This window comes from Corapipo altera, unplaced genomic scaffold, assembly GCF_003945725.1.
Source record: "Corapipo altera isolate COAL_440 unplaced genomic scaffold, ASM394572v1 24, whole genome shotgun sequence".
NCBI classification, from domain to species: Eukaryota; Metazoa; Chordata; class Aves; order Passeriformes; family Pipridae; genus Corapipo; species Corapipo altera.
The window spans coordinates 4,322,150-4,348,472 of NW_020884903.1; the positions used below are offsets into that span (position 1 = coordinate 4,322,150).

General features: G+C 37.2%; 1 protein-coding gene across 1 annotated transcript in view; it reads left to right on the forward strand.

Moving 5' to 3' along the window:
* CEP192 (centrosomal protein 192) overlaps positions 1-26,323 on the forward strand; it is a 61,412-nt gene that overhangs the window by 4,317 nt on the left and 30,772 nt on the right. The window contains exons 5-26 of the mRNA XM_027650815.1: positions 830-876; positions 2,385-2,517; positions 3,362-3,516; positions 4,612-4,743; positions 4,998-5,334; positions 5,712-5,852; positions 7,795-7,859; positions 7,937-8,119; positions 9,596-9,719; positions 9,849-9,979; positions 11,651-12,674; positions 12,777-12,903; positions 13,675-13,846; positions 16,802-17,702; positions 18,825-18,973; positions 20,768-20,998; positions 22,444-22,569; positions 23,510-23,644; positions 23,863-23,926; positions 24,548-24,687; positions 24,801-24,893; positions 25,740-25,855. Coding sequence (XP_027506616.1) covers positions 830-876; positions 2,385-2,517; positions 3,362-3,516; positions 4,612-4,743; positions 4,998-5,334; positions 5,712-5,852; positions 7,795-7,859; positions 7,937-8,119; positions 9,596-9,719; positions 9,849-9,979; positions 11,651-12,674; positions 12,777-12,903; positions 13,675-13,846; positions 16,802-17,702; positions 18,825-18,973; positions 20,768-20,998; positions 22,444-22,569; positions 23,510-23,644; positions 23,863-23,926; positions 24,548-24,687; positions 24,801-24,893; positions 25,740-25,855 — 4,726 coding nt within the window. The remainder of the gene's footprint in view (positions 1-829; positions 877-2,384; positions 2,518-3,361; positions 3,517-4,611; positions 4,744-4,997; positions 5,335-5,711; positions 5,853-7,794; positions 7,860-7,936; positions 8,120-9,595; positions 9,720-9,848; positions 9,980-11,650; positions 12,675-12,776; positions 12,904-13,674; positions 13,847-16,801; positions 17,703-18,824; positions 18,974-20,767; positions 20,999-22,443; positions 22,570-23,509; positions 23,645-23,862; positions 23,927-24,547; positions 24,688-24,800; positions 24,894-25,739; positions 25,856-26,323) is intronic.

The following is a 26,323-nucleotide window of genomic DNA, read 5'->3' on the forward strand; positions in this document are numbered from 1 at the left end:
TACCAATATTAGAAAAATAAAAAAACCATTAGGGGCTTAAGGCATCAACAGAGAACATGTTTAATTAGAACGTACTATGATCTTTAATATAAACGGACCTTTGTAAAACACACTTCTACCAGGGAAGTGTTGACTTCAGTCACTAACTACTGTACTCTTGAGGACGTGGCAGTAACTGTGGCAACAAAATCATGGTGCTTTGGAAAAATGGGACTGCCCAGTATTCGGACTTGATAGTAGCCAGTTAGACTTAGTTGCTTGGTTTTAACTTATTGTTTATTCAAGATTTAGTATCCTAGTCTAGAAATTGCCTTTTATTCACATCTGTTACTTAAGAATTAGGAACCTTTTTTTTCTAAAATGTGTATGTGCGTGTCTAAAAGGTTCTCTGTCTTGTTTGGATTATGAGTGGATGTAACACAAAGACAAGTGGAAGCTGCTTAAAGTGATCCAAAAAAAGAATTGGCCCAGTAGGTGAAATGCAATAGTGAAACAGAATGCTTCTTCTTACTTCTGCTAGTGCAGCCTGGGACTCCTTCCTTTTTTGCTCTGCCTTGTAGGAAACCTTGAGGCAATAATTGTCTTCCATAATTTTTAGAGTTCTAACCTTGATGAAGCCTTTTTAATTACTTACAGATAGTTTATACCATTGTTACAAGAATGTGTAAACTTTAGTGTTTTGGTAATGTGTATGTTTCAGGGTTATTTTCGTGGTGTGTGCCAGGACCTTCAAGAGGCTCGGTCTGCTGTCGTAGAGAATAGTTGGCACTTAGGAGTATAATATGAGAATATAATAAAATACTGATTACACTGCATTCCTTTGTTTCAGATTTGCCAAGTGGAATATGTTTTCTTCCAGACATTAGGAATAACCAGGTAAAAGCTTTTCTAAATACAGTGAAATTAAAGGTTTTCTAATATTAATCTTGTAATTAGGCCTCCCAGACCTTCTGTGCGAGGAGGATGGAGGGCATTGAACTGTGTTTATTGTCTTGTATCAGTGTCCCTTAAGTTTGTAAAGGTGCTGGCATGTTGGTTGTGTCATGCCTCACTTTGCCTCCATTTTGCAGATCGCTTAATGTAATAAGTACCATGACAGCATCAGTCCATCCAATCTTCCTCAGTTGTGAAAATTGTTGTTTGCTCCTAGCCTCTGCTGTCTTATAGTCCTTTGTCAATGTAAGGACCTTGCATTTTATCCCGTTGTACTTAAGCTTAGTGAAAAGCCTTTTGAGGAACTGTTTGGAATACTTTTGGAAATTGGGGTAGACAGTATCAACCTGATCTGACTTGCCCCTGTATATGTTTGTTACTTTGAGGACTATGAGTTTAGATGACTTCTTCGCTGTCCTTAACATTAATAACTGCACCATTTGGAAGAACACAATCTTCCTGCTGCCTTTGTATTTGTGTGTTTGTATCTTTATCCCAGAGCTAGCAAATAGCTGCAGGTGTTGACAGGTAGGGTTAGACTTCAGCTCTTTTTTCTACTGTGTTAGGGAAACTGACAGCTGTGAACAGAGATACAAGGCAGACAGGAGTGGGAGATCTCCTGGTCCTTGTAGAAAATATGTGCCAAGCTGCAGCCAAATGCTGTCCAATATGTACTCCTTAATGTGTCAGCTGGCATTTGCTGAATTCATTTAGTTTTCTTGCATTCTGTTCTTGTAGGGCCCACAGTGGTCAGTGAGTTACAGTCAAATGCTCTCAGGCTGTCTTCTAAAAACCATAATTCAAGTTCCTTTCAAATTCTTTGCTTCCTAAACTTTGACTTTTTGCCGTCTGTCAAAGATGAATCTGTTAATCACAAAGAATGTGAGACTAAATCCAAAACAGACATTACATTGTACTGTTTTTAAAAATCATTCAGATATAGAAAAGATAGAATATTTACAGTTAGGTAGATTCAGCTGAAATATTACTTTATCAGTAATTTCGTGTGCTCGTTTGGAGAAATTTGCAACAAAATTGGATGTACAATTGCGGAGGAACTACTGTTTTAGCAGCATAGGAAACTATTGAGACTTGTCTTTGTACTTTAAGTTGGATTGCAGCTCAATAAATGGAGGAGGGCATTTTTTTCTAGTGTAAACTCTTTAATGCAGTGGTTCAGTACTTTAATTTTGAGGTCTTTTAAGTTTGGTGTCATACAGATGCTTTTTCCCCTCTTTCCCTCTTTTGATTGCTGTGTTTCTTGCATGCATCCATTCTGGAAACCAGCAGGCAAAGTCCATTGGAACTAGAGTGTTTGCTGGGATAAGTAGGAAAAAAAGTGTATGTGTAGTTTTGTAACATTATTAACCTCATTAATTGTTTATTATTAACTGAATTTATACAATAACTAGTAACTCCCAAAAACATTTCTCTATGGGTGCTTTTCACAGATTGGTCCATCTGAACCTTCTGAAAAGTTGATAGAAAGTGAAATCTCAAGTGATCACCTTAGCAATAGCCTTTCAAGTTTTTTGGAAAATGAGAAACTCTCATCTCTTCCAAGTTCAGACGAAGATGCCACTGGTAAGCGTGTTTATAACCCTTGGTAGTTGAGTCTATAATTGTGACTCAATGTTATTGCCCACTTTAGAAGGAAGATATTGTTTTACTGAAGTATTTATTACTGGATTATGCTGGATGAAGAACTAGTGTAGCAGTATGAAACGAAACTCTCTTCTTTGGAAAACTGATTATTTTAAAATTGTAACAGGACTAGGTGGCTGTGGAGTTTGTCAGAGAAGTTCACAATTGGAATTTTAATCTAAAATTAAACAACAGTCCTCAGTTACTGTGAATCAAAAATATAGATAGAAATGTGGGCTTTAATTTAGTAAAGTGGTAACCCTAGCTACAGTTTCAGTTCAGCTTGGTAGAGATAAACTTCTGTGGTGAAGACCATGCAAGAAAAATTGTGTCTTGGAAAACTTCTCACTTGGCAAATAGGAATAGTATTGTTATTAGTAGTAGCACTTAATATTTTTTGCCATTGAAATATAGAATATATATGTGTATGTTTCAGTCACTTTCAGGGAAGTTTTAATAATGTTACATATATTTTCCTTTTAATTTATAAGTACATATACGATTTACTAGTTGGGATGTGGTGGTGTATAGATGTGTGAAGGAAGATGAGTTATTTGATAGCCTGGAAGTTAAAATGGTAACTTGTGTCATCTTGTTTTGCTGTGTATCACTAGTTATGTGGTAATGTTTCTGTGACCCAGTTATTTTAAGGAAAAACAGGATAATTCTGATCTGATTGTGTGTTGTGAAACTCAATGTATTAGAAATTATGGAGCTGTTTTGATAGTATGTCAGGTGATATAACATGACCATTAAAAATAGTTATTTTCTTCTTTTTCAATAGATGATGATATTGATGATGCGGAATTCTTTGATAACGAACTAGAAGCCTATTTTGAGCAGCTGATAAAACCAGAAGTGATGAGAGGAGACACCAACCTGCAGAAACTCTCAGAATGCTGGCGAGCGCTGAAGCTTTCTGAAAATGGCTTATTTCAAGTAGGTTTAAAATTCAAAGCTCAGCATACCAAATGGTCCTTGAGCATGTTAAACGAACTTTCAGTAGCTAAATTTGTTGCTATTCTTAAATAGAACTAGTTTTAACTGTTTGTTTTGGTTTATTTTTTTATTTCTATAGCTATTAAGGGACTTCTTTCCTATCATACAGCGAGTTTATAAATACTCTCTTTGATCACTCCTTTTTTAAGTCTTGGATAGCAATGTCCAAAGTGTTATTAAGTGTACAGTGTCACAGACTTGTGTTTCCAGGAGAGTGAGTCAGTCTCTTAAATAATTGGTAAGTGTGTGAAAGGTAAATGTAGGGCAGCAACTGGCTGGCTTGTGGTTTGCCTTTGAGCAACGGTTAGCTCCCTTGCAAATAGGTTGCCAGGGATTAAGTGCCTTTCCATTTTCTTGACTTTGCAACAGTGGATGCGATGCTGGCAGTCTCATACTTGAGCAGAGTGGAAAAGTGTGATTGATTTTAAACAGTTAAATAAACTGTAGCTTCTGAAATTTCAGAAATTTCCCAACTGACATCAATTTCCAGGCTGTGGGAAGTGATGTTAACCCTGTACAAGTAGTCGGCATAGGCTGCCAGTTGCTGATCTATGGCTGTGCATGAAGAAAGGGATAAGTGGTTTAAAGAGTGAGAATAACAAGAGTTTTACTCTCTGATCTCAGGTCTTCTCTACTGGTGTAAGATCTTCCTGCTCTACAGTGTTGTAGATAGGCAGTGGGGCTCTGAGTTGGATTTGGAGTCCTCATCCAACAGTGGGTAACCAGAAGGGAAAGAGGAGTAGCACACTGCTCATGTTAGAGGGAATGAGAGCATATAGCAGGAAAAAAGAAGGGATCCTTCCATCTTCTTTCTGCCTTTGGAGGCAGGTGCACATGGATTGGCATAACCAGGAACTATTGTCCATGGTGGTGGTGCTGGCAGCTAGAGATGCCTATGGCAATGGCACAAGTAAACAAAGTATGATCATATCTTTACTACTAGGAAATTTTTTAATTGTAAAAAACCTGTTAATTTTTTTCCTTTGGTATATCTATTCTAGTGTAACTTTATTTTTTTTTTTTTTTAATTTAAAGGAGAACTTTCAGGATTCTGCCAGTTACAAGGCTGTGACAGGAGTAGACTCTGGAAATGCTAGTGATGAAGATTCACAAAATGAAAGATGTCCTGTGCAAAGAGAAATGCTACCTAGAGCAGTACAGCAACTGGTATAAAATTGCCATTCAAATTCCTGTTAATCTTATAGACTAAGGCTATAGTAGAAGATGACAGTGTGTTTGAAAACTTGCTAGAGGCTGAACTAACCACACAACCTTCCTTTAAAAAAATTTAATAACACCACTTGGTTTTTAGATTTTTTTTCGAGCATAGTTAACTTGGAATGTTTTGTATCTAGAACTGTTAGTACAAATAGCTAACAACCACACTTCTGACACTTTTCAAATGATTATTGTTTTTGAAGAATTCCGTGACTACTGGAGATGTGCTGGATTCCCGCCCTGCTGCTGAGTTGCGATTAGATTCACTGTATCTCCAGTGCATGGACAGCCGAAAAGCTGATGTCTCAGACATCCTTCCAAAGCAAGAAATACAGTCCTCTGACTGTCAGGCTGCTTCTTCTGATGCAGAAGTACTAAACACAGCAAGAGGGTTTTTGGGGCATGGCGCCACTCCTGAAGTTCTTAGTGCAAATGCACCTCAGGCAGAGGCACCTGAATGTGAAGTTGGTCTTCCTGATGCTTACCTGTCACCAACTGGAGACAACTCTGAGAACTTAAGTTTAGGTGCAACAGACAAAGGTAGGATGCTTTAGGTACAACCCATCTATGCAATTGGGACCACACTCTGTTGCGTGGAAAAAGAAATAAAATTGTAAGCTAGACATTTTTCTTCGGTTGTGGGAGTTGGTAATAAAAAACAATGTAGCATGAATAAATTTTGAGTTGCTTTTGTTTTAAGAAACACTTGTATGTTACACTTAAATGTTATTTTTTGCTGATGAAACTAGTTTAAGCTTGCAGTTGCAGCAACTTGAACTCTGGGTTTTTTTAAGTTGTTGCTGACTTCTGACAAAGGAACTTAATCTAGATTAATCTAACTTTGGTCTAAAATAAGGAGATTTTACTGTATTCTTTTTCATTTTAATCCACAGTGTGGCATTTCATATATCTTTCAGGTGATTTACCACACAGCATTGTCTATCAAAATGAAGAGGGCAGATGGGTGACTGATCTTGCATATTATACTTCATTTGATGAAGAACAAGATTTAAATCTGTCTGAGGATGATAAAATAAATGAGGAGTTCATTACTGGCTGTATGTAATCTTTTTTCCTTTTTAAATAGCTCTTGTCTGTAACAGTGTTAAGTAAACTTTCCTTTTTTTTTTCTTTTTCCCACTTCAACAAATCAGTATTTCGTGTTTTAAAGCCTCCAGGCTTTAGGTACTACAAATTATTTGAAAGTTGATGCTGATAATAGCCTACAGTGATATTATCATTATTTATAGCTGATAACTTCTTTCCATATTTCTTACTCTTCACAGGAAGGGTGTTTTGAAACCAAAGAAAAGGATTCTAACATGTGCCACTGTAGACAAATCAGTTCTAGATCACAAAAATGTCATCTAGTCATCTGTTTTACTAGATAGATTCAAACAATGTGTGCAGCAGTATTTCTCCTAGTCTCTTATGATTTCTAAAGCTGATATATGTATGGGCTACTGTATTCTCAGGATGTCCATGGTCCACTCAAGATTCTTCTTTCTTTCAAAAGAAAATGCTGTGTATGTTGTTGTCTAAAACTGTTTATTCTGAATGAGTGATCAAACTGGTTGAAATAATGGGGTTGACTGGTTGAAATAATGTTTTTCAACACCATAGTGGTTTTCTGCTGGTTCAAGCAAATATGATCCCATTTGGGAAAAACTACCCCATCTGCTGTGTCAATAAAGTAGTGCTCTTCCTTTATTTTTCAAATGCCATTGTATTTCTGACACATTCTTGCTTTTTAGACGTGCACTGTCAAATTCAAATATTGGACTGTTGTAAATTTTTCCAAGGCTGTTTAGGTTTTTCCCACCTGGTGGGTTTTTAAAGCAATTCTGCTTTTGAGCCAATTGGCTCACCTCTTTGCATGGTAGAGGATAACACACTTACAAATTCAAGGTTGTTAGCATTCTTCTGGCTGCTAGTTTGCTTGTCTGTCTGCAATGCTCAAGTGTGGAGTTGGACAGCTGTAGAAGCAGAAAGGAAATGTTGCATCTGATGCTTCTGAGTCTCATGACATCTGTCTGTCAGCAAGCTATGCATACAGTGTATTCTTGTATGGAGTAGTACAGGATTGCTCACTTGAGCGTTGAGTGCTTCAAAAGGTCTCCAGAGAGGTGTAATGCTTATACAGAGGATTAAGTAAGAACTAATATTGACTTAGAGTTCAACTGGATATCACTATGGGTCATTTCGTATTCCAACTTTGTTTCTTTTCTCAGAGCATGTATTGCAGCTTGTCATAAGTAATTTTATGGACAACACCTGTGTTTACTTTACAAGTTTGTGTCCATTCTTGACTTTTGCCTCCATTTGCCCTGTGTCCTCTCTGACTAGGAATGCTCTGTGTACAGAACTGCATATTTTAGAAGTTTAAGCGAACTTAATGATACTTTGAAATAAGGGGGTAGAGCAGTACCTTTTGATCAGTCTTCCACATAATTTTGCTGAAGAGACTTTAGGTGTTCATTGTTCTGTAGGTGGTAATTGTGCAATTAGTACGATAATTTGAATTCAAAAGTAACATTGATTTATTTGGCCTGTTTAATTTGCATAGGTTTTTCATGAAGTGGTACAGTTCACACCTTGATGAAGTAAATTTCAATCCCAAATATAGTAAAAGTTTGTTCTGAAGTAGCTACATGATGCCTGATTCTAGCTAGTATAGGTAGCATAACCTGTAAAAAGTTATAGTTTAGTTTGGGGTTAAGGCTGTAAGAGACTTCCTTTATTCACCCCTAAGTTGATTAGGTAAATGCTGATTTTACTTTGGCTCATTAAGATCCAGTGAGTACCCCTTTAAAACTAATTTTATATAACTTTCTCACCAAAATGGGATGGAGTAACTCCTACCGTGTCTCAAACAGTCTCAGATCTAGAATTATATATGCAATAATTGTCCATCAGAATTTAGTTTAATGATGGAAAATAGTAACGATGGCACTTAATAACTTATACCTTGTGTTAATAAATGTTCTCTTTGGTTTTAAGCTGAAGCAGCAGCTATGATTGCACAGGACGAGGAAGAATTTGAGAAAGCACACAGACTTGTGCAGGTAACTATGTCAGTGTAAACAGAATAGTTCTGTAATTTATTTGCAAGTTACAACTTCTGAAATCTCTTTGTCTGCAGGCAGAAAGAGTAGATGCATCTGAATTAGCAAATACTTCATGGAAATCTGCTAATAGCTGCATTCTGCTGAGAACATCTGATCTTGACAAAGATGCCAGTTATTTACGTTTGTCTTTGGGGGAGTTCTTTGGTCAGAGATCTGAAGCTCTTGGTTGTCTTGGTGGAGGCAGTGATGTAAAACGGGTATGTATCTTAATGTTGAGAGACAAGAGAAGGAGAAGAAAAACAACAACTAGCACTACTTTTCTTATCTTGTAACTAATTCCGAGAACTAATTTTCTAAGTTGACTTATAAAGGAAATTATCTGTGTGAGAGAGATCTGGATTGACTTTAGTTTTCCACTTGGAATTTGTGATGTGCTGGCCGATGTTACCGAGGAATGTTGATCTTCACCTTCTGGTCAGGAACTAATTATGTGTAGGGTTAGAGGGAGAAGGGCACACGTTGGAGGTTCACATAATAGCTGAATGAAATGCTGCTCAGACAGGGGTATTTGAACAGTGAGGGCATCATTGAATGGCTGTTGATAATTGATGTGCTCTCTAGGGAAATGCCCAACTTCAGTAAAAGTCATCTAGATTCGACTTGCCAACATCTGTGTGCTTCTTACATCTGTGGGATACCTGGCCTTTCTCTCATCTGCTGTTGGTAAACAGGATCCTCATCTGTGTTGCAGAATAAAAAATGGATGGGAAAGTGTGTACTATGGGAGGAAGAACACAAGTATGCTTCTGAAATTCACTTGTGTCCTGATGAACTGGTAGAGTTGGCATGTTCTGTCCTGGTGCATTCTGAGGCTCAGTGGCAGAGCGTGACTCCAGGCAGAGATGATGAGAGCATGTGTACTTTTTTTTGTGTAACTGGTGTAACTAAGTTGTGTCCTGGTTTCTGTTGTGATAGTTTTCTTTTTAGTAACTGGTACAGTGCTGTGTTTTGGATTTAGTGTGAGAACAGAGTTGATAACACACTGATGTTTTGGTTGTTGCTAAGTAGTGCTTACTGTAAATCAAGGACTTTGCAGTGTCTCATGCTCTGCGAGTGAGCAGGTGCAGAAGAAGCTGGGGGGGAGCATGGCCAGAACAGCTGACCTGAATTGGCCAAAGGGATATTCTGTACCACAGAACATGATGCTTGGTCTATAGACTGGTGGGAGTTGGCTGGCAGCCACAGGTCACTGTTCGGGGACAGGCTGGGCATTGGTGAGTGATTGTGTTGTGCACCACTTGTTTCTTTTGAGTTGCATTCTTTCCTCCCTCCTTTTCATTACAATTACTATAGTTTTAATTTATATTTTGTGTCAATTATTAAACTGTTCTTATCTCAACCCACCAGGTTTACCTGTTCTCCTCAGCTCTTTCTGGTGGTGGTGGGAGTGAGTGAATGGCTTGCATGGTATTGAGTTGCTAGCTGGGGTTCAACCATGACATTTGTTAGTTTATTTTATGTATATATATATATATATATATATATATGGGAAATGTATGTATTTGGATTAGGCATTTGCAGTATTAGGAGGCACATGTTATTTCTTACTGGTATGAGTGCCAGACACCGATTGGGCAGGCACTGTGGGCTGAAACTGCTTTGCAAGCCCACTGAACCTATTTGTTAATGATTAAATTTACTCATGCTGTATTCTGGGGTATTTTTTTTTATAGCCATCTTTTGGTTACTATATTACATCTCCAAAGAAAAGGCAACCTGTTGCTTTGCTAAGGCAGTCTGATTCATCAGGAGGTGACACCATCCAAGAGATTTCACAGTTGTCTGAGGTGCTCTCAGGTAATTATGGAACAACTCTTTTTTTCTGTAGGGCATTAATGGAGCAAGTCTATCCCAGGAATGCAAGTTTTTAGACAATTTCCTTACTGTTAATTAACTGTATGTCTTTTTTGTTACTGTTGTTCTTAGATGACCTAGAAGCACAAACAAAAGAACATGCAAATTCTACTAGCTCGGAAGATTCGGGGCATAGGATGGATACTGCAGCTGGAATACATAAAAACATTAATACAGAAGCTGCTACCAAAAGTGAAGCAAAGGTATTTGTCTTGTATTTTTCTATAAAGTGCAATTGTGAACTGAAAGAAAATTCAACTGACTCCAATTATTATTGTTTCTTTGGTTACAGCTAAATTTGGACTTGCATATCAGCTCATTGCTTTTTATATCGATCATTTGAATCCTAATGGGTGCCACTGTTTGTTAGGGTGGTTTCATTAGAATAGCATGATCCTGTAGTGAGCCAAGTGTTACTATCACCATTTTGTTTTCCTTTTTCTTCCAAATTCACTTTTGGAGTTGTTAGCCTATAGTTTTTCAGAGACTCGCAGGCTTATTAACATTCTGCCATCAGGTTTCAGAATTTCATCTGTGTCTTGCTCTTCTATTTTTTTTTAATGAAAACAACTTGTCTTTACCATAGGAATAAAGTCTTGTAGTTGATATAATTTAAGAATATCAACATGGTGCAAGTCTGAAAAAGTGTATTTTCAAATTGGTAATCCTAGATACCTACCCTAGATACCTACCTTCTCTGCCTGAATGTGTCACCTCCCTAAGTCTGTTGGCAATGCTCCTCCTAATGTAGGCCAGGATGCTGTTGACCTTCTTTGACACAAGGGCATGTTACTGGCTCATGGTCAACTTCCTGTCTACCAATACCCTCAAGTCCTTTTCTGCCAAGCTGCTTTCCAGCTGATTGGTCCACAGCCTGTATGGGTGCCTGGAGTTATTCCTCCTCAGGTGCTGGTCTTGACATTTCCCTTTGAACTTCACAGCCCATTTTTCTCTCCTGTTGAGGTCCCTCTGAATGACAACTGACTCTCCTGGTGTACTAACCACACCTCCCAGTTTTGTATGATGATGAAACTTGCTGAAGGTGCACTCTACCCCATCATCCACATCGTTACTGAACTTGTTGAACAGTACTGGCCCCTGTCTTGATCCCCAGGGTACTCTACCAGTGAGTGACTGGCCTCCTGGTGGACTTTGTGCTGTTGATCACAACCCTTTGAGCTCGTCAGCCCAGCCAGTTTTTGGTCCAGTCATGGTCTACTTATCTGCTCCATACTTTGTCCATCTTTTTATGAGAATGTTGTGAAGACATGCATGCATATCTACAGGAGGACAGCTGTTTTCAGTTCTTGCTGAATGGGTGTGTGTCTGAGAGGTGGGAAGAGACTGGTCTGGATGTGACTCTCTATGTACTCCATGCTCTTTGCTAAGCACGGCCGATGTGAAAACTAAAGAACAAATCAGACTTAAGTGACAGAGAAAACAGTAAGAATAGCTTTGTCTTCCCCCTGTGGAGAGGTGGATGATTTAAAGTTAAATGGGAGTTTACTGTATATTTGGTCATGGTACCTTCTTTGCTGTTTGTTTTCAATGGGTTTTTACTCCCAGTTCTTCCAACTGAATTAAAGCTTTTTAGGATTTAAAAAGTTTTGCATGAACTAAGACTTCCTAGCTGGCAATCTTTATTTAATCTTTAAAAAAAGCCTTTGTGGAGTAGACTTAAAAAAATCAGCAGAATAAGAATTATGCCTATTGCAGTGTTCCTTCTTGACAGGTGATTAAAAATGTGACAACTAGAAATGTTAATACATTACCATATCCCAAAATGCAAAATAATTCAAGCAAGCAAACAAAATACAGAAAACAAAACACTAAACAAAAAATTTCTTACTGTGGTGCATTTTGGTTTGTTGTAGGATGGAACTCATAAAGACAAGTTTGAGGACGGCTTATCTAATCATTCTGACTCTGTCCTGAGTATTAGCACAATTGCAGCTGCTATTGCTAATGCTTCAACCAGTGCTGAACCTTCCCAGCTAGCTGCTATGATGATGGCACTCTCTAATAAAAGTAAAAGAACACATTTGCTTCCTGGAATTGTTAAAGAGGTGGAACTGTCTGCTACTCAGGTATTATCCAGCAATGATGAAAATAGTGTATTTGATATGGAAAAATACCTCAAAAAAACAGATGAGAACGGACATGAAAGTGAATATGAGAGTATTGTGAAACATGAGGCATCTGTGCAGAACCTTATCTCTGACACCTTGTTACTGGGTAAAGATAAAAGTAAGGATGCTCTTGCAGAAGACTTGATGAGTAATCAGAGCAAACAGCAAGAAATAGAAAAACGATTGCTGAATTATCTCAATGAAGGAAGTGATAGTGAGAATTTTTCCAGTCTGTCTAGTGTTCCCAACCATGAAGATGTAACTGTGGATAGTGTTAAATATTCAGAAAAGTTGTCAGATGTAGTAAATAGTAAACATTTACAGTCAATGGGTGCTGATGTTAGATCAGATACACTCAATGGAAATGAAGCCTACACATGTGGAATTCCTTTAGCAGTAAACAGGGAAGTGGCACAGAGAAGTCCCCTTGCTTACCAGAACAGCAATCTCAGTAGTAGATTTTGTATAAGAGAAGGTGGAGAAACAGTAGATCAAACAACAAATGCTGTTCCTGAACCACGTAATGGTTTGTTGGAGGGAAGTACAGGAAATACTCTGTGTCTCAGCAACTTAAAACCTACCAAGCAATCTATTAGATACGTCTCAGTAAGTCCTACAAATGCAAAGCCTACGCAGAAATTGGACAATGATGAAAGGAAGCAAAATGCAGAAATAGAGAAGAGAAACAAGGATGCCGATACTGCTTGTGGTGGGAATGGAAAACGTGTAACTTTTCAGAAGCTCTCCCCACCTTCCCAGAATAGTACTGGTAAGTAAACCTATATAAATGTAACCAGTTATTGAAAAGGCTTTCTTTACAGTAGACATGTACTTAAATAAATACTGTTATTAAATTCTGTTTATTTGATAGACAATAAATCTATTCTACCTGAATGTGACTTACAGCATCTGGAGGATGAGCAGTATAGCTTCAGACCTTCAACTTCACCTCTGATTCACTCTTCTCCTAGTGAGACTTCTGGAACAGCGTTTTCAGGGTAAATTCTTGGTGCAGGTTATAAGAATTAATGGTTTGTGAGGATTGTTGAGGGATCAAGTTCTATTTTAGATGTTGTAGTTTTATAGACGCTCATTATTAGGCTAAGACTTCATTCATAGACTAACCTTGACATTCTATAGACCAATGAAGATGTGTATATTAAACTTATAACTATTTCACTCCGTTTGGTTTTCTGATTCGAACCATTGCTTGCTGTGAGAGAGGATAGGTAGAAATATTTATATTGCTTTTGACCACTTTGTATCTTGACTGATAGTTCTGTCTAAGGTTTAGTTTTCTTTGCAACTGAAGGAGCAACGTTTTTTAAATGAGCTTCCATAACAGTAAGTGTCATAAGCTGTAAGATTACAACTAAATTAATGTAGTCTTAAACATATAAACATGGCCAGTAGCTAATAATTATGTGCAGTCTCATAAAAAGACAAGGCAACTGATTTCTTTGACTTAACTTTTAAGTTCACTGTTTGGTATCTAATTACAGTTAGTGTTTTGTACATGTTATTAGAGTTGTGGGCTGTTGGGCATTTCTCAAAAGTTAATATGTGCAGTAGTGTGTGTTCTTTCAGGCATGTTATGTGGAGATTACGATTTCCAGTTAAAATTGTGATTTCTCATTTCTACTGACTAAGTTAAACAGAATGCTTAAGTTGACTTTTAGAATAGTCTAGCTAATGTGTAGTATTGATTTTCTTGAGGGCAGCATTAGAAATATATTCTAATACTCTCATACTTTGAATCTGTTTTTCAGGTCTGAAAAGGACTTTACTTGCCCGTCCCAGTATCAGGAATCTTCTTGCAAGGAGAATGTAGTACCTCAGTCAGTTTACTCAAGTCCAAGCATGAGCAGATTGACATATGTCTCTGCAGCCAGCAGTACCCATAAGAACACGGCAGCAGTATGTAGTCCAGAGACATACTGGGTAAGAAAAACAAAACAACCCCTCTCCCTTACCCTCAAACAGAACTTTTAAATGGTCAAAGTAATTCTAAAATAGAAAAGGGTTTCAGAACGGTTTAGGACATGCTGTGCGTAAGGAAAAGGTATTCTGCTTCTCTCCAAGTCCTGATTTTTTAGAAATTTGAATTCTGGAATAGACTGTGCTAAATGCATGCACTCTAATGAATATAAACAGAGTAAAACAATCAAAGAGCTACAAACTTTTGAAAAAGTTAGATTTGGTGTATTTTTTTCCTTTCATTTTTTCCCATAACTTCTCATTAAGTCATTCTGTTCTTGGAATGTAGTGCAGTATTCCAGTAGTATTTTGTAGGATCTGTATCTGCTTTCATCACTCCTGATACTCCCTTTCTGTTCAGCTTAAGCTGTTAGGAGAATACTTTTCCTGGTTTAATTCTTTTTCTGTAGAAATGTTTATAAATACGTAGTTTAGCTTGTACTACTTTTATTCAGGACTGAAACTATTTTTCTACCTCTGGCAGTTGTTCTGATTGTTTCTATTGCTTTGGAAAAGAGTATACTCTGAGAGTGAAATTTGTGTTCAGACTTGCAGTCTTATGCTGATTAAAATAATTGGCCATCTTTTATCTGAGTTTATGCATTCCTTGGATCTGAGATCTTTCTGTACTGTCTCCCCTCTTCCAAAGTGTGTAGAACTGTGGATGGAGCTTTAAAAAACAGACAAACAAAAACTGAAAAACCTCTGTGACTGCATGGATATCTGAGTAAATAGAAGTGACTACATTTATTTTGCAATATCTTTGTCAGTTGTGCTTTTTTCTAACACAGGAAATAGAAATACTATCTACTATACCTTCTCCTTTCGTTTGCAAAGGATGAGTCTTTTCAGGACTGATGACTAGTGAAAGCTTAGTGAAGCCTTCTCTTCCTCCTCTAGGAGCACCAGCAGCAATGTGGCTTCTTCCTGATCCTTGGAGCATGTGTGTGCTGGCCTATGGCCCATTTCGTTCTAGGTCTAGTTGCTCGAGTTACACCGGAAGTATTTATTGTTTTCCATCTTGATTTTTCCAGTGGGAATCACAGCCTAATAGAAAGGAACCCAAGGACAAATTTAAATGGGTGTTTTCTTGCAGTCCATGCTGGCATAGCGTCAGCTCATAGGTCTGTTTTTCACAGATTTGCATATGGTTCTTGATTACTGTTACCTCATGCCCATGGGTGACTCTTTGTGCTTTGACATAACTGGCTGCATACTGGTTTGTCCCTTTGTCTTGAAGAGATATTGCTGTTTAAGTAGTCTTTGTTCCCCAGGATAGCTCAGAAAGGAGATCCTCAAGAACTTTGCCAAAGATTTACATTTGTATTATGAGTACATTTGTAAGATCCATTTATAATGCCCCACGGTGTTAATTTATTCCTTTGTGTTAGGAATCTTTTATGCTGAGAGGGAGTGACTGATAGATTTTAATCATTTGTTCTTGTTGAGAGCCACTTTCATGTCCCTTGCCTGAAGCTTCTACAGACAAGAAGTTGTTTGTATTGGTGTTACTCTCAGAATACCTACTATAGCACAATCTCTTTAACCAGTGGTGCCTTTTCCCTTTAACAATAGGGTCAGGTTGTCAAAAGTGCATGTTTTTTAAATTTTTTTAAATTTTTTTATTTATTGTTTGGTTGAGTTGGCCTGGTGAGCTGTCTCACCTTGGGCAGCTGCTCTGAATGCCCTTTATAAAGGACTGTAACTTGCAGCTTACTTGTCTACAACAATCTGAGCAGCTATTTTATTGGTCTTTCCCCTTCTTTTACATGCTACTCCCTGCCTCCCAAGTCCTATTTACTTAAGATGAATAATTCTTTATACTGTAGATACTTTTAATCCCTTTGTGTAGCTCTCTTGTTCCTGTGTCAGAGTTTTCTAGGTACACCTGTCCTGAGCTGATGTCTGATTGCTTTGATACCACACTGTTTAGTTTTGGTTCTGAAACTTTTAAAAATTATTTTGAAACTCCATTTTTGAAAATGGAATCTGTGGTATAGGTGTACTTAACAAGAAAAAAATTAACCTTTGTAGCACATCTAAAGAACACTTTCATTTTCCAGATTGGTAGGGAACATACCTGGATTTGCATCCATGCTTCCATTGTGAAGACTCTTAAGTGTGATGCCAGTTGTGGAAGGGTGATTTTTCCTGTGGTTAGTCCTCCTCTACTGATTAGTGTCCATGCTATTGTTAGTAGCTACAAAGAGTGCATGAGAGGGTGTAGTCACTTTTGCTCTTGACTGTTAACCCACTAGGAGAATCCTTGAAACCCATTGTGTGTATACATATTTATGATCTGTACTTCTGTTTCTCTTGTTTTGATTTCCAAGTGAAAAAACCTCAAGACTCTGGGACTAGGAAGAACTGAGAATGGGGGTGAGGTGTGCTCATTCCAGCTATACCATGAGTACCTGACAAAATGGAAGGTCTCTGGGCTTGAATGATTTCTTTGTGTGAGCGCACAAAGAACATGTTTGTACCAGTGCAGTTTCATGCATCTTGATTCCTTTTTGATTAGTGACTTAGTTCAAGGCCATTCAGCTCTTTCTTAAAAAGCTGGCAAGTATGTCTAGTGTGTTATCAACATTGTTTTGGATACAAATCCAAAAATACAGCACTATAGGGACTGTTGTGAAGAAAGTTAGCTATCCCAGCCAGACCCAGTAGAATGTGACTTGAGATAATAGACAGGTTGAAGTTGCAGGTTTTCTTTTTCAAGGCAAAGAGCCACAGTTGTTACAAAAGTAAAACTTCTGACAAGACTTGGCAAACTTGACTATTTGTATTGAGTGGCAATACCAGTAGTGGTCAGACAGGAAAGTTTCCTTAACAGGCAATACTAATATTAAGTTCTGTCTTATGTACCCTGCTTATTTTTTGAAAATATGCAGTACACATGTTATGTTTGTTTACTAGGATGAAAATGCTAGTGAACTGAGCACAACAATAATTCGAGCCAGCCCAACTCCTCCACGGGAACATGCAAAGGAGAATCTAGAAGACCACTCATGTCAAAGAAATAGAAAAGAAGCAGTACCTAGTATTGACCAGAAACGAGAAGAAAATGAACTTGTGGGTCTTCAAAGGAAACTTGATAATTTACTGGATCAAGAACTGTCTGAAGAAGGTTTTCCAAAGAATGAAAAGCAGATTGCATCTATTCCTTCAAATGTACCAGCAAATCATAAAGAGCCAGACCATGTTAAATCAGCTTTACCAAGTAAATTATGCACCTTTCAGCCTCATTCGGTCAGTGTTGATACACAAGAAGTGTGTCAGGACCAGACAAACAAAGCACAGAGACAAGGATTACAATCTGTGAATGTATTACCTGTATATTCTGGATTAAACACTTACATGCCATGCAATCAAAACTCATCTGGTGAACAGTATGTTCCTATTTCAACATTTAAATCCCATGTCACTACCTCTGAGAGTCAAGCAATTCCTTCTTCTGTTCCCCCCTTGCTTGCAGGGCATTCTCTTGCAACAACTCCATTTGCACAGCAGCATCTGGGAAATATGCTGTCTTCTGGAAATACAGTTCTGTCTCAGTTTCACGGCTGCATCTCTGCAGGTTTTGGACTTACAGCAGGGCTTCCATGTTCCAATATCACAGCAGGACATGTTGAGAATCCACTTACTGTAGGAATTCCTTTAGGTCCAAATATTGGTCCTGGCTCTTTGGGTGCAGCTTCACTTTATAATCCACACTCTACTGCATGGAATAATAATATCTTAAATATAAAATCATGTACTGGACAACCTCTTGGAGCTGGTAGAAACGAGTGGGAGTTGTCAAAGTCACCTGGTATTGGTAAGTGTGTTTTTTACAGTGTGTTTAAAATATAACTGTAGACAAGAATGGTGATAGCAATGTTGCTTATATTACAGTAAATAAAATTAAGATGACTACTAAGTTTAACTGCAGTTATTGTTTATGCAGTCTTTGTTATTTAAAAATCCCCTATTACTAATTTTCTGTTTAATGGTGTTCTCTGAATTCTTACAGTCTCCCTAATAGTCTTAAAAGAAATTTCTTATAATATAGAAGAATTTTAGCATTCTTCATCATTGAGTAGTTTTGTGTTTATGTTAAGGGATCTAGAACTGTCTTTCATAAGAGGAAGATAAATCCTAGCTGCAGTTCAAACTAGACAAGACCCTGGAAATTCCATTGTATTTTATCAGGAAAGTAGATGACATTTCTATTTCCAGCCTAATTTGGCATTAGCAGTCTGTTAAGGCCAGAAGTCCAAGGAGGAGACTGGAGGGCTCAAACTGTTTGCTGGTTATAAAGGGGAAAGACGAGCTGCCAAGTATCTTCTGACCTTTCTGCTGTTACTCTGTATTTAGACCTAAGCAATGCAAATTACTATTTCATTTTAAAGACATCTTTTAACGTACAATCTTCTTAGTTGTTTTCTGCTATACTTTTTTTTCTGACTCATTCTTTCAGTCTAAACGACAAGCTAGTGGGGTTGAAGATTTGAATTTGTGACAGATTGTAGCTTGTTTATTGATTGTTCTAAGTCATTGATTTTGTTAGTGCATTTTAAAATAGTGAAATTTGAACTTCTTACTCATTGCCTCTATTTATACCAACAAGATGTCGAATTTTCTGAGTTGGGCTAGTACTGATTCCATTGTGACCAATGAGTAATTTATGAGTTGTGTATACATATAATTGATGGGTGTGTATAGAATGTGCTATTTCCATAAATATTTATTTCTGTGAGAGTAGAACTTTAAGATGCAAATTAGAAATGATTGAAATTTCAAATTTCAGACTTGTGGAAAACGCCCGTATGAAAACTGTTAAGAGTCAAACATTTCCTTGCCATAATGAAGCATTTGTCAGATAAGTTCATAGTGGCAGCCTGAGTGTTGTTTTGCTTCTGGGTACTTGAAACTAACAGGAGCATGTTTTCTTCTGAAGGACATGTAAAAGTACCAGAAGAACTGAAGTTCCCTAATGCCTGTTGTGTGGGAATTGCATCACAGACGGTTCTTAGCATTTATAATCCAACTGACCGGTGGTTGCAGGTCAGCATTGGAATACTCAGTGTTTCAATTAATGGAGAAAAGGTAAGAGGTTTTTTGGTTTTTTTGTTTTTTTTTTTTAAGCTGAATAATACCGTAATCTTATCAGATGTCGTAGGTAAAATTAGAGCTCTCTGTACAGATCTGTAATTTCTCCCTCGTTTTATATTTAATATGCACGAAAGCAGTGCTACCTTCTCTCAGCCAGGCCACCTGACTTACTCCAACAGGTAGGCTTTGAGAGGTAAATGCCACATAACAGCTTGTAGAATTGTACTGTGTGTAAGAAGTGTGGTAGGTTTGAGTTTACTGGTTCCCACCTTTGTGTATGCAAGAAAAGGCAGCCCTAGGAAAGAAAGCATCCGCACTGAGAACTGTTACTGCTAAAACATTTTTGGCAGTTTGCTCCTATTTTTCTTGAAATCAGGAGATCTTGAGTGATGGAGAATGAGAAACATTTGGAGCAGCTTTCAAGCTCGATGGATTGTTCTGTGGGTTGTAGGTAGCTTATAGGCCATAGATCAGCTGTCTTGCACTTTAATTTTGTTAAATTTTATCTGCTTCTGTTATCATAGTAATGGTTCCAGAAGTAAAATATCTCAAGAACGTGACAGTGAGTTAGATTAAAGGTCTATTAGTATGATTTAATGTCTTTTACTGATGAATACACTTAGTAGAGAAGAATATAAGAACAAACAAACATAGGGTACTCTGAGCTTCTGGCAGTTTGATACTTGGGAACTTTTGTGTTAGATGTTATTTCCGTTCATAATAGTTTCTGGTGGACTGCCCTTTATCTTGTTATTCTGCTGAAATTATGTAGTGTTGTCCATAGTTCACTTGTAGATTGTATGCAGTATTGCTGTTTTCTTGATTTAAATCTGGTTCTTGCTGATTTTGTTTGGCCTGTGTTACTGAGACATAGCGGACAATGATTCACTTAATATATTGCAGCTTGTAAGTTTTATAAATCCTGATCGTATCCCTCCTTAGGCATGTTTTTCCAGCAGATGTAGCACATGTCTTTCCAGGAGTGTGACTTGTGGTTTTGCTCTCCTTCTTTCAGAATGTTTCCTCTTTAAAGAACACCAAACCACACTTTTCTGAGTGTATATATTTATACACGTGCTTATGAGAGTTACAATTTTTTACATGTTTTTCTAATCACTCAGTATCATGAGGCTTTTATGCAGCTATTCCAACCTGAGATTCTGTTGTATCAAGAGGTGATTATTTTTGATGAAATTGCTTTACAGTTGTTTCCAGGAATAAATGTATGCATTTGTTTGCACGGTATAATTAAACTCCATTTTTTTCAGTCAACTCTGAGATACTTGGAGTATGCATTACAGTCTGTCTTTCCTGCTTGAAAATTATCTATAAATATGTTCAGAACAGAAATTTAAAACACGCTGGGATTGACCAGTGGCTTCCATACACTGACTTTCCCATTACTTTTCCACTATAGCTCTTCCTCCCATCTCTGATGGCAGAAAACACCAAACGGAGTTGGCTTTGTTTGTTTATTTTGCTGCTGTTCTTTCTCAAAAATCAGAGTTTCACTTATGAATTCATTTTCCCAGTGTCAGTCTTTCACTAGAAGCTGGAAAGTAATCCCAGCAATTTTCAGGCTGACTTATCTCTTTAAATTAAAAGAAAATGCCTACAGTTGAGTGGGATGGAAATGGGACATGAATATGAAAATGCATTAATTAAATGGAGGGAAAACATATACGAAATGTCTGTGCTGAGCAGTGGTGCCAGATAAATGTGGTATTTGGAACGAAATCACCCTCTGGCAAAAGGCCTGTTGAAAATGACAGGTATTTTCTTTTTCAGATGGATCCTATGAAGTATCAGTGTCTGGTTTTCAAGAACAAAATCATCGTAGGATCCTATTCTACCAACGATCTGAAAATACTTTTCTTGCCTTCTCATTCGGGGATCTTTCAGTGTATTCTCAATGTTTCATCTTGGCCGGTTGCTGCAGATGCAGAGACAATTGTTCAGTCAGAAGCTTTGGCAAGTAGAGTAGTTCTGACAGCAGTCGCTGAAAATCCTCATTTAGAAGTAAGTAGCTGCTGATTGTGGGTCTTTTGTTGTTGTTGCAATTTTATGAATAGTTTAATGACACTGGAAAATATTAGGAATGCAGGGTTGTTCCCAAAGAAACCTGGAATTTCATATGCTTTGAGTGGGAAGAGTATACAATAAAATGTTGGAGAAGCTTATTGCTGTCTGGGAAGCTCTAGTTGTGGAAAAGCACCTACTGGACAAAAAAAAGGATTCTGACTGAAAAGAATAAATTAAAATGTATTACTTTTTCATTGTTAAAACAGTGGATGAGATCTTAAATGACTAATGCTTCCTAGGTATCTGCTATGTTGGGTTGGGCATTAAATGTAGCAAAAAGCATTTGTTTCCAATTATAAGGATTTCTTTTTTTTTTTTTTTTTACATCAAGTAGACTTTATCTTGGTTTCTTATTACTTCCAGCTTGTTTATGGTTGTAGAGAATATTTTCTTATTTTGGATTAATTAAAAATTAAAGGTAAGTGGATGTATAAAATGCTTTTGTCTTGAAGAACATGAAGAACAACCAGGTAGGAGACAGTGTGACATTAAGAATTAAATCTGGCTTTGTGTAGAATGTAAGAGTATGGACAGGCAGAAATAGGCTAGATGATACTTTTGGAGGTTCCTGAACAAATTACCTGATAGTCTTTGTCATAGCTGATAAAAGTAAAATTTTCAGTCATTAGACACAGCTTACAATTCTTCTTTCCTTTTAAAGTGGTCTGTTAACTTTCTTTGGGCTAAGTATGTTTTAAAGTAATGAATGTACATGAATGCATATGGTTTTTAATGTCTCTTCCATAAATTTTAGTTTATTTTTAATGCATTTTTTTCTATGTAGTTTGTAAAAGTCCTCCATTCTCTATGTTCTTCATGGGTTCATTCAAACTTGCTTCATATTAAAATTAAACCCTGTGGTCAATCTCTGCATGTCTTGTTATATTCTTGAGATTGGAAAAAGTACCAAATAAAAGCTATATTTTGCTGCAGATCATGACACTTAAATGTTTTTAAACTAGCAAAAATTAACTTCCTTTTACTTATTTTCTTAACTTGTAACTTGCTGAAATGGCTTTTTAAGTATCTAAAACTGACATTTCTTACAATAATCATAGTTTAAACTTATTGGTTTTTTTAAATTAGCCAAAATAATTTGATTGTCTACTGGGTTTTGGTGGGTGAATATTGCACTAAGATTGGCTTAATTAATTCAAGCAAAATATATGTGAGATAGCCAATTGGCTGTAACCCCTTTTAATATCATAGGAAACATATTTCTTAGACTTCTCTTACCCCAGTAGGATGTTTGTATTGTATGTGGATATAGCATTAATGGGATGGAATAGGTGAATAACATCCTTACTTTCCTGGTGCTTTTGTATGGTAGTGTGTTTTGGAGGTTTTCCTTCCTTCTGAATTATTCTTTGTTTTAAAACCAGGTGGAACCAGGAAAAGGAGATTGTCTGGACTTTGGTGACTTAACTTATGGCAGTTGGAAGGCTCTTCCCCTAAAACTTATCAACAAAACTCATGCTTTTGTGCCAATTAGACTTATTATTAATGCAGTAAGTACAGTAAACTTCCTGTATGTGCAAGTTAACATCTTGTGATACTGAATTTTAATACTCAAACACTCACTTTATGTTATATATCATTAAGAAATATACCCTGGACACTAGATGTAAGATTCCCAAGAAATCTTTGGTTAGTCAGGAAATAAATTGGTTTTGCAGGTTAGTGATCTGAGTCTACTGTAATAGTACCCAAAACAGTGCTGCTGGGATAGGTGTGGTTTTCTTGTTTCATGTATGTTTGTTAGTTTTTGTAGCCCAGCAGTGGGCTTCTGCCTCTGACACTTGCTCTGATAGCACAGGGCAGCTGATAGCAAAAGGGTTGTGTTGCCTAAACCTTCCCTCTGAGAAGCTGAAGATATATTCCACTATTCAAATGGAACAGTTGACTGTTCAAAGAAGCAGCCAAGCTTGCTGCTAGCAAGTTTAATAGGAGCAAAAGCAGGACTCTTCGCTCTGTCAGTTTTGTGTCCCACTAGAGAATAGCCTGTATTAGAGGCTACAGGATTCTCCTCTCTGTATCTCTGTGGCAATGCAGATTTCAGGTTTTTGGTTAGGCTGGCTGCTGATTTGTGCTGTGGGAAGAGCTGGCCTTGTTTCTGTATGTGGGATAATAAGAACGGACGGGCCTTGTGTTAGGGTGGATTGGGTTATCATGGTGACTAATGATATTTGGTCTTCAACAGCCAAACTTCTTGAAAGCTTAAGCTAAGCAGATTCTGCTTGTCCCCTTTTGCTGCAGAAGGAATGCCTACTATTTTTAGAGGGTTTGCTGGACTATCATATACTAAATGAAACTACAGGCTAATTTTTGATTTTTTTTCCCCAAGCTACTTGGACAATTCAAAATTGTTTTGCATTTCTAGGCTTGGTCAGCATTGCTGTTAGTGACAATAAGAGATTTAATACTTGTAATGCTTTATTTCTTTGACAGAATGCAGTAGCTTGGCGGTGCTTCACCTTTTCCAAGGAACCTGTTAATCCTTCTGATGAACAAATGGATGCAGTTTCTCAGACAACAGCTCCATCAGTTGTAAATCATGTAATACATGCAAGCTATGATGGGCAAGTGAGTAGTTTGTGGTTGGCTGATTCTTCCTGTACTTGCTGTCTGAAATGACAGTGCTGAATATCTGAGTTCACAGTAATGATTTTTGGGGAGTCTACCTCTTTGAGCAGTATAGTTTTGTTTAGGTTTTGTGGGTGGGGTTTTTGGTTGTGAATCTTTTCCCCCTCTCTTAATAGTTCTCTCCCTCCCATTAAGATGTCAACCAAATTCTTTTTCAGGATCCTGAAGCTTTGACAGTTTGGGTTCTGTTCCATGCACCTAAGAAACAAATTTCTTGTTCAGGTATAGCAATTTGATTTTCATTTTAACTGAAACAGATTTGACTTTTAGTGTATATGTGTGTTAGAATTGCAGGAACAGGCTGTAAACTTCAGATGAAATGGTCCATCTTTGGTTTATGTGTCCTAATATTTTGGGTATCACGTTCAGTTTTAATAACTGTAGGAAACAGAATACTTCTATGTCTTAATTCTTTATATATTATCAGGGACATTTATGCTTCAGTATCAAGCTGTACAAAGTTTGTACTGCAGGATGCGTGGAATTTGGGTTACTCCTTTTGCTGAGGGAATTAAATCATCACTAAAGAAAACATTGCTTTGGTTGTAAAATAGATAAATTTGAAGAAATCTCTGAATTTTTCTGGCTTCCTGGATAGAAAATATTACATATATCAATTAGTTTGGCTAGTATGGTAGTATGGGGTTTTTTTGTTTGCGTTAGGGACAATTTCAGTCACAGCTGACAGAAAAGTAAAACTCTCAAGTAAGATCCTGTGCAACTTTAAAGAGGAAAGAAAGGTGTTGCCAGGGTAATGGGAGAGCTTCTGTTAATATCACCACAACATGAATATGTTAAGATTGAGCAGTAACTTGCTTTTGTTACTCATGAAATTGTTTCTAGATCCCTTGGGTCCAGCGGATGAGTTCCTGGCAAGAGTGGATGTGGAAGTGGACAGTCCAGGACCTACCACTGTCATTACAAGTGTTTCTCTCCGAGCAAGAGCTGGAACAGCAAGGATACATGCTCCAAAGGATTTACAGGTTTGTTTGTATTTCAAAAACCATTTGCCTCTTTCTTGCCTCCTGTTTTTGTAATGTTCATTTTTATTATGTATGTATATATACATACATACACATTTACTTTATTCTTACAGAAAATACATCTGTCTACTAGTGTGGGTTCAACAGCCAAACAGCAGCTGCCACTGAAAAATGCTGGAAACGTTAGTGTATATTTGAAAGTTAAGGTACGTTGGTTTTTCCCTCTTGAAATCATGATTTTTGTACTGTTAATCCTATTGAAACTAGAGTTGAGCCTTGGGGTTTTAGCTCAGCTCTGTGGCTTGACAAAAGGTCTATAAGTTTATGTAAAGAGAATGAAAGATAGCAAAGAGATTAGCTCATGTTATTGGAAAAAGCATATGGATGTTCTGTTGCTCAGCTTTGGTTGTATTTGTTTTAACAAAAATAACTTCATGATTTGTACTATATTTTAACAAGTATATAACAGGTATGTAAAAGCAGTGAACCCTGTGCTACACAGCAGGTGTTAACTAGGTAGTAGAATAAAGCCTGTTTGGAGCAAAGACAAATATTATCTTTGGGAAACATCTGTACTTTCTGACAAAGGTGCATCAGTTTTCAGTGTACATCTTGCCAACCCAAATACAAAGCGAGTTCTTTTCAGATATGCAATGTCTTTACTTGACTTTAATTTTTTTAGAGAATCCGTGGAAAGTATGGTCCCAGGTAACTAAAATGAAAGGGAACTAAATACTTTTGAAACTAGCATTTCAAAGTCAACAGAAGGAGCAGTTGGTCCCATTTTACATAAGAAAAAAATGAAATGGAGAGTTGTGAGCCCATCATTTTTCAGATCAGAGACCACAGAAATAGGATGTATGACTAGTATCACAAATGCCACATTACGTGATGATACTGGATGCTAATTGATAAAGTTTTGGAGGTTCCAGGTGTATTTGAATTGTCTGAACTACAACAGATGTACTACCAAACTGTACTGCATGTTGTAGAAATGTTTATTCCCTTAAAATAAGTAAATAACCCTCCCTTTTCCCCTTGCATGCTTTCAGACATCAGATCAGGACAGCTGCTTTGCTGTTGAACCCGAGGGCCTTTTCCTTTTTCCTGGAGAAGAACAAGCAGTGACTGTCCTGTTTTTTCCAAAAAACGTAATAACTACAGAAAGGTAATATAACAGATTCTATGCTGCCTGTGTTAAACTGAACTACTTTTGACATTAAGGTAGTGAACAAATTGAAAGTTTACCTGCAAGAGAAACTTTGGCTTCAGTTGTTTTCACAAGAGTCCTCATCCATTACAAAAGGATTTTTGCTAGGGTTCACCTTTTCCATAGATTATCTACCTCTTCTGCTATGTATAACTTAATGAATAGGTAATATTTCCCATCAAGAAATATTCTGAGATTTGTTTTGTATAAATAAATGTAGCAAGTCCCTGAAGCTCTTTATATGGTAGTTGTTTCTAAAGTACAACAAAGCTTCAAAATACTTCAGAAGCTCCTTCAGTCGCTTCCCTCTTCATCAGTCTGCTGAGGCAAGGGAAATGTTATTTTAATTTTACATATGGAAAAAAACTCAAGCACTGATCAATATCACAAATATTCATCAATTTTGCCTGCCATAATCAAATAAAT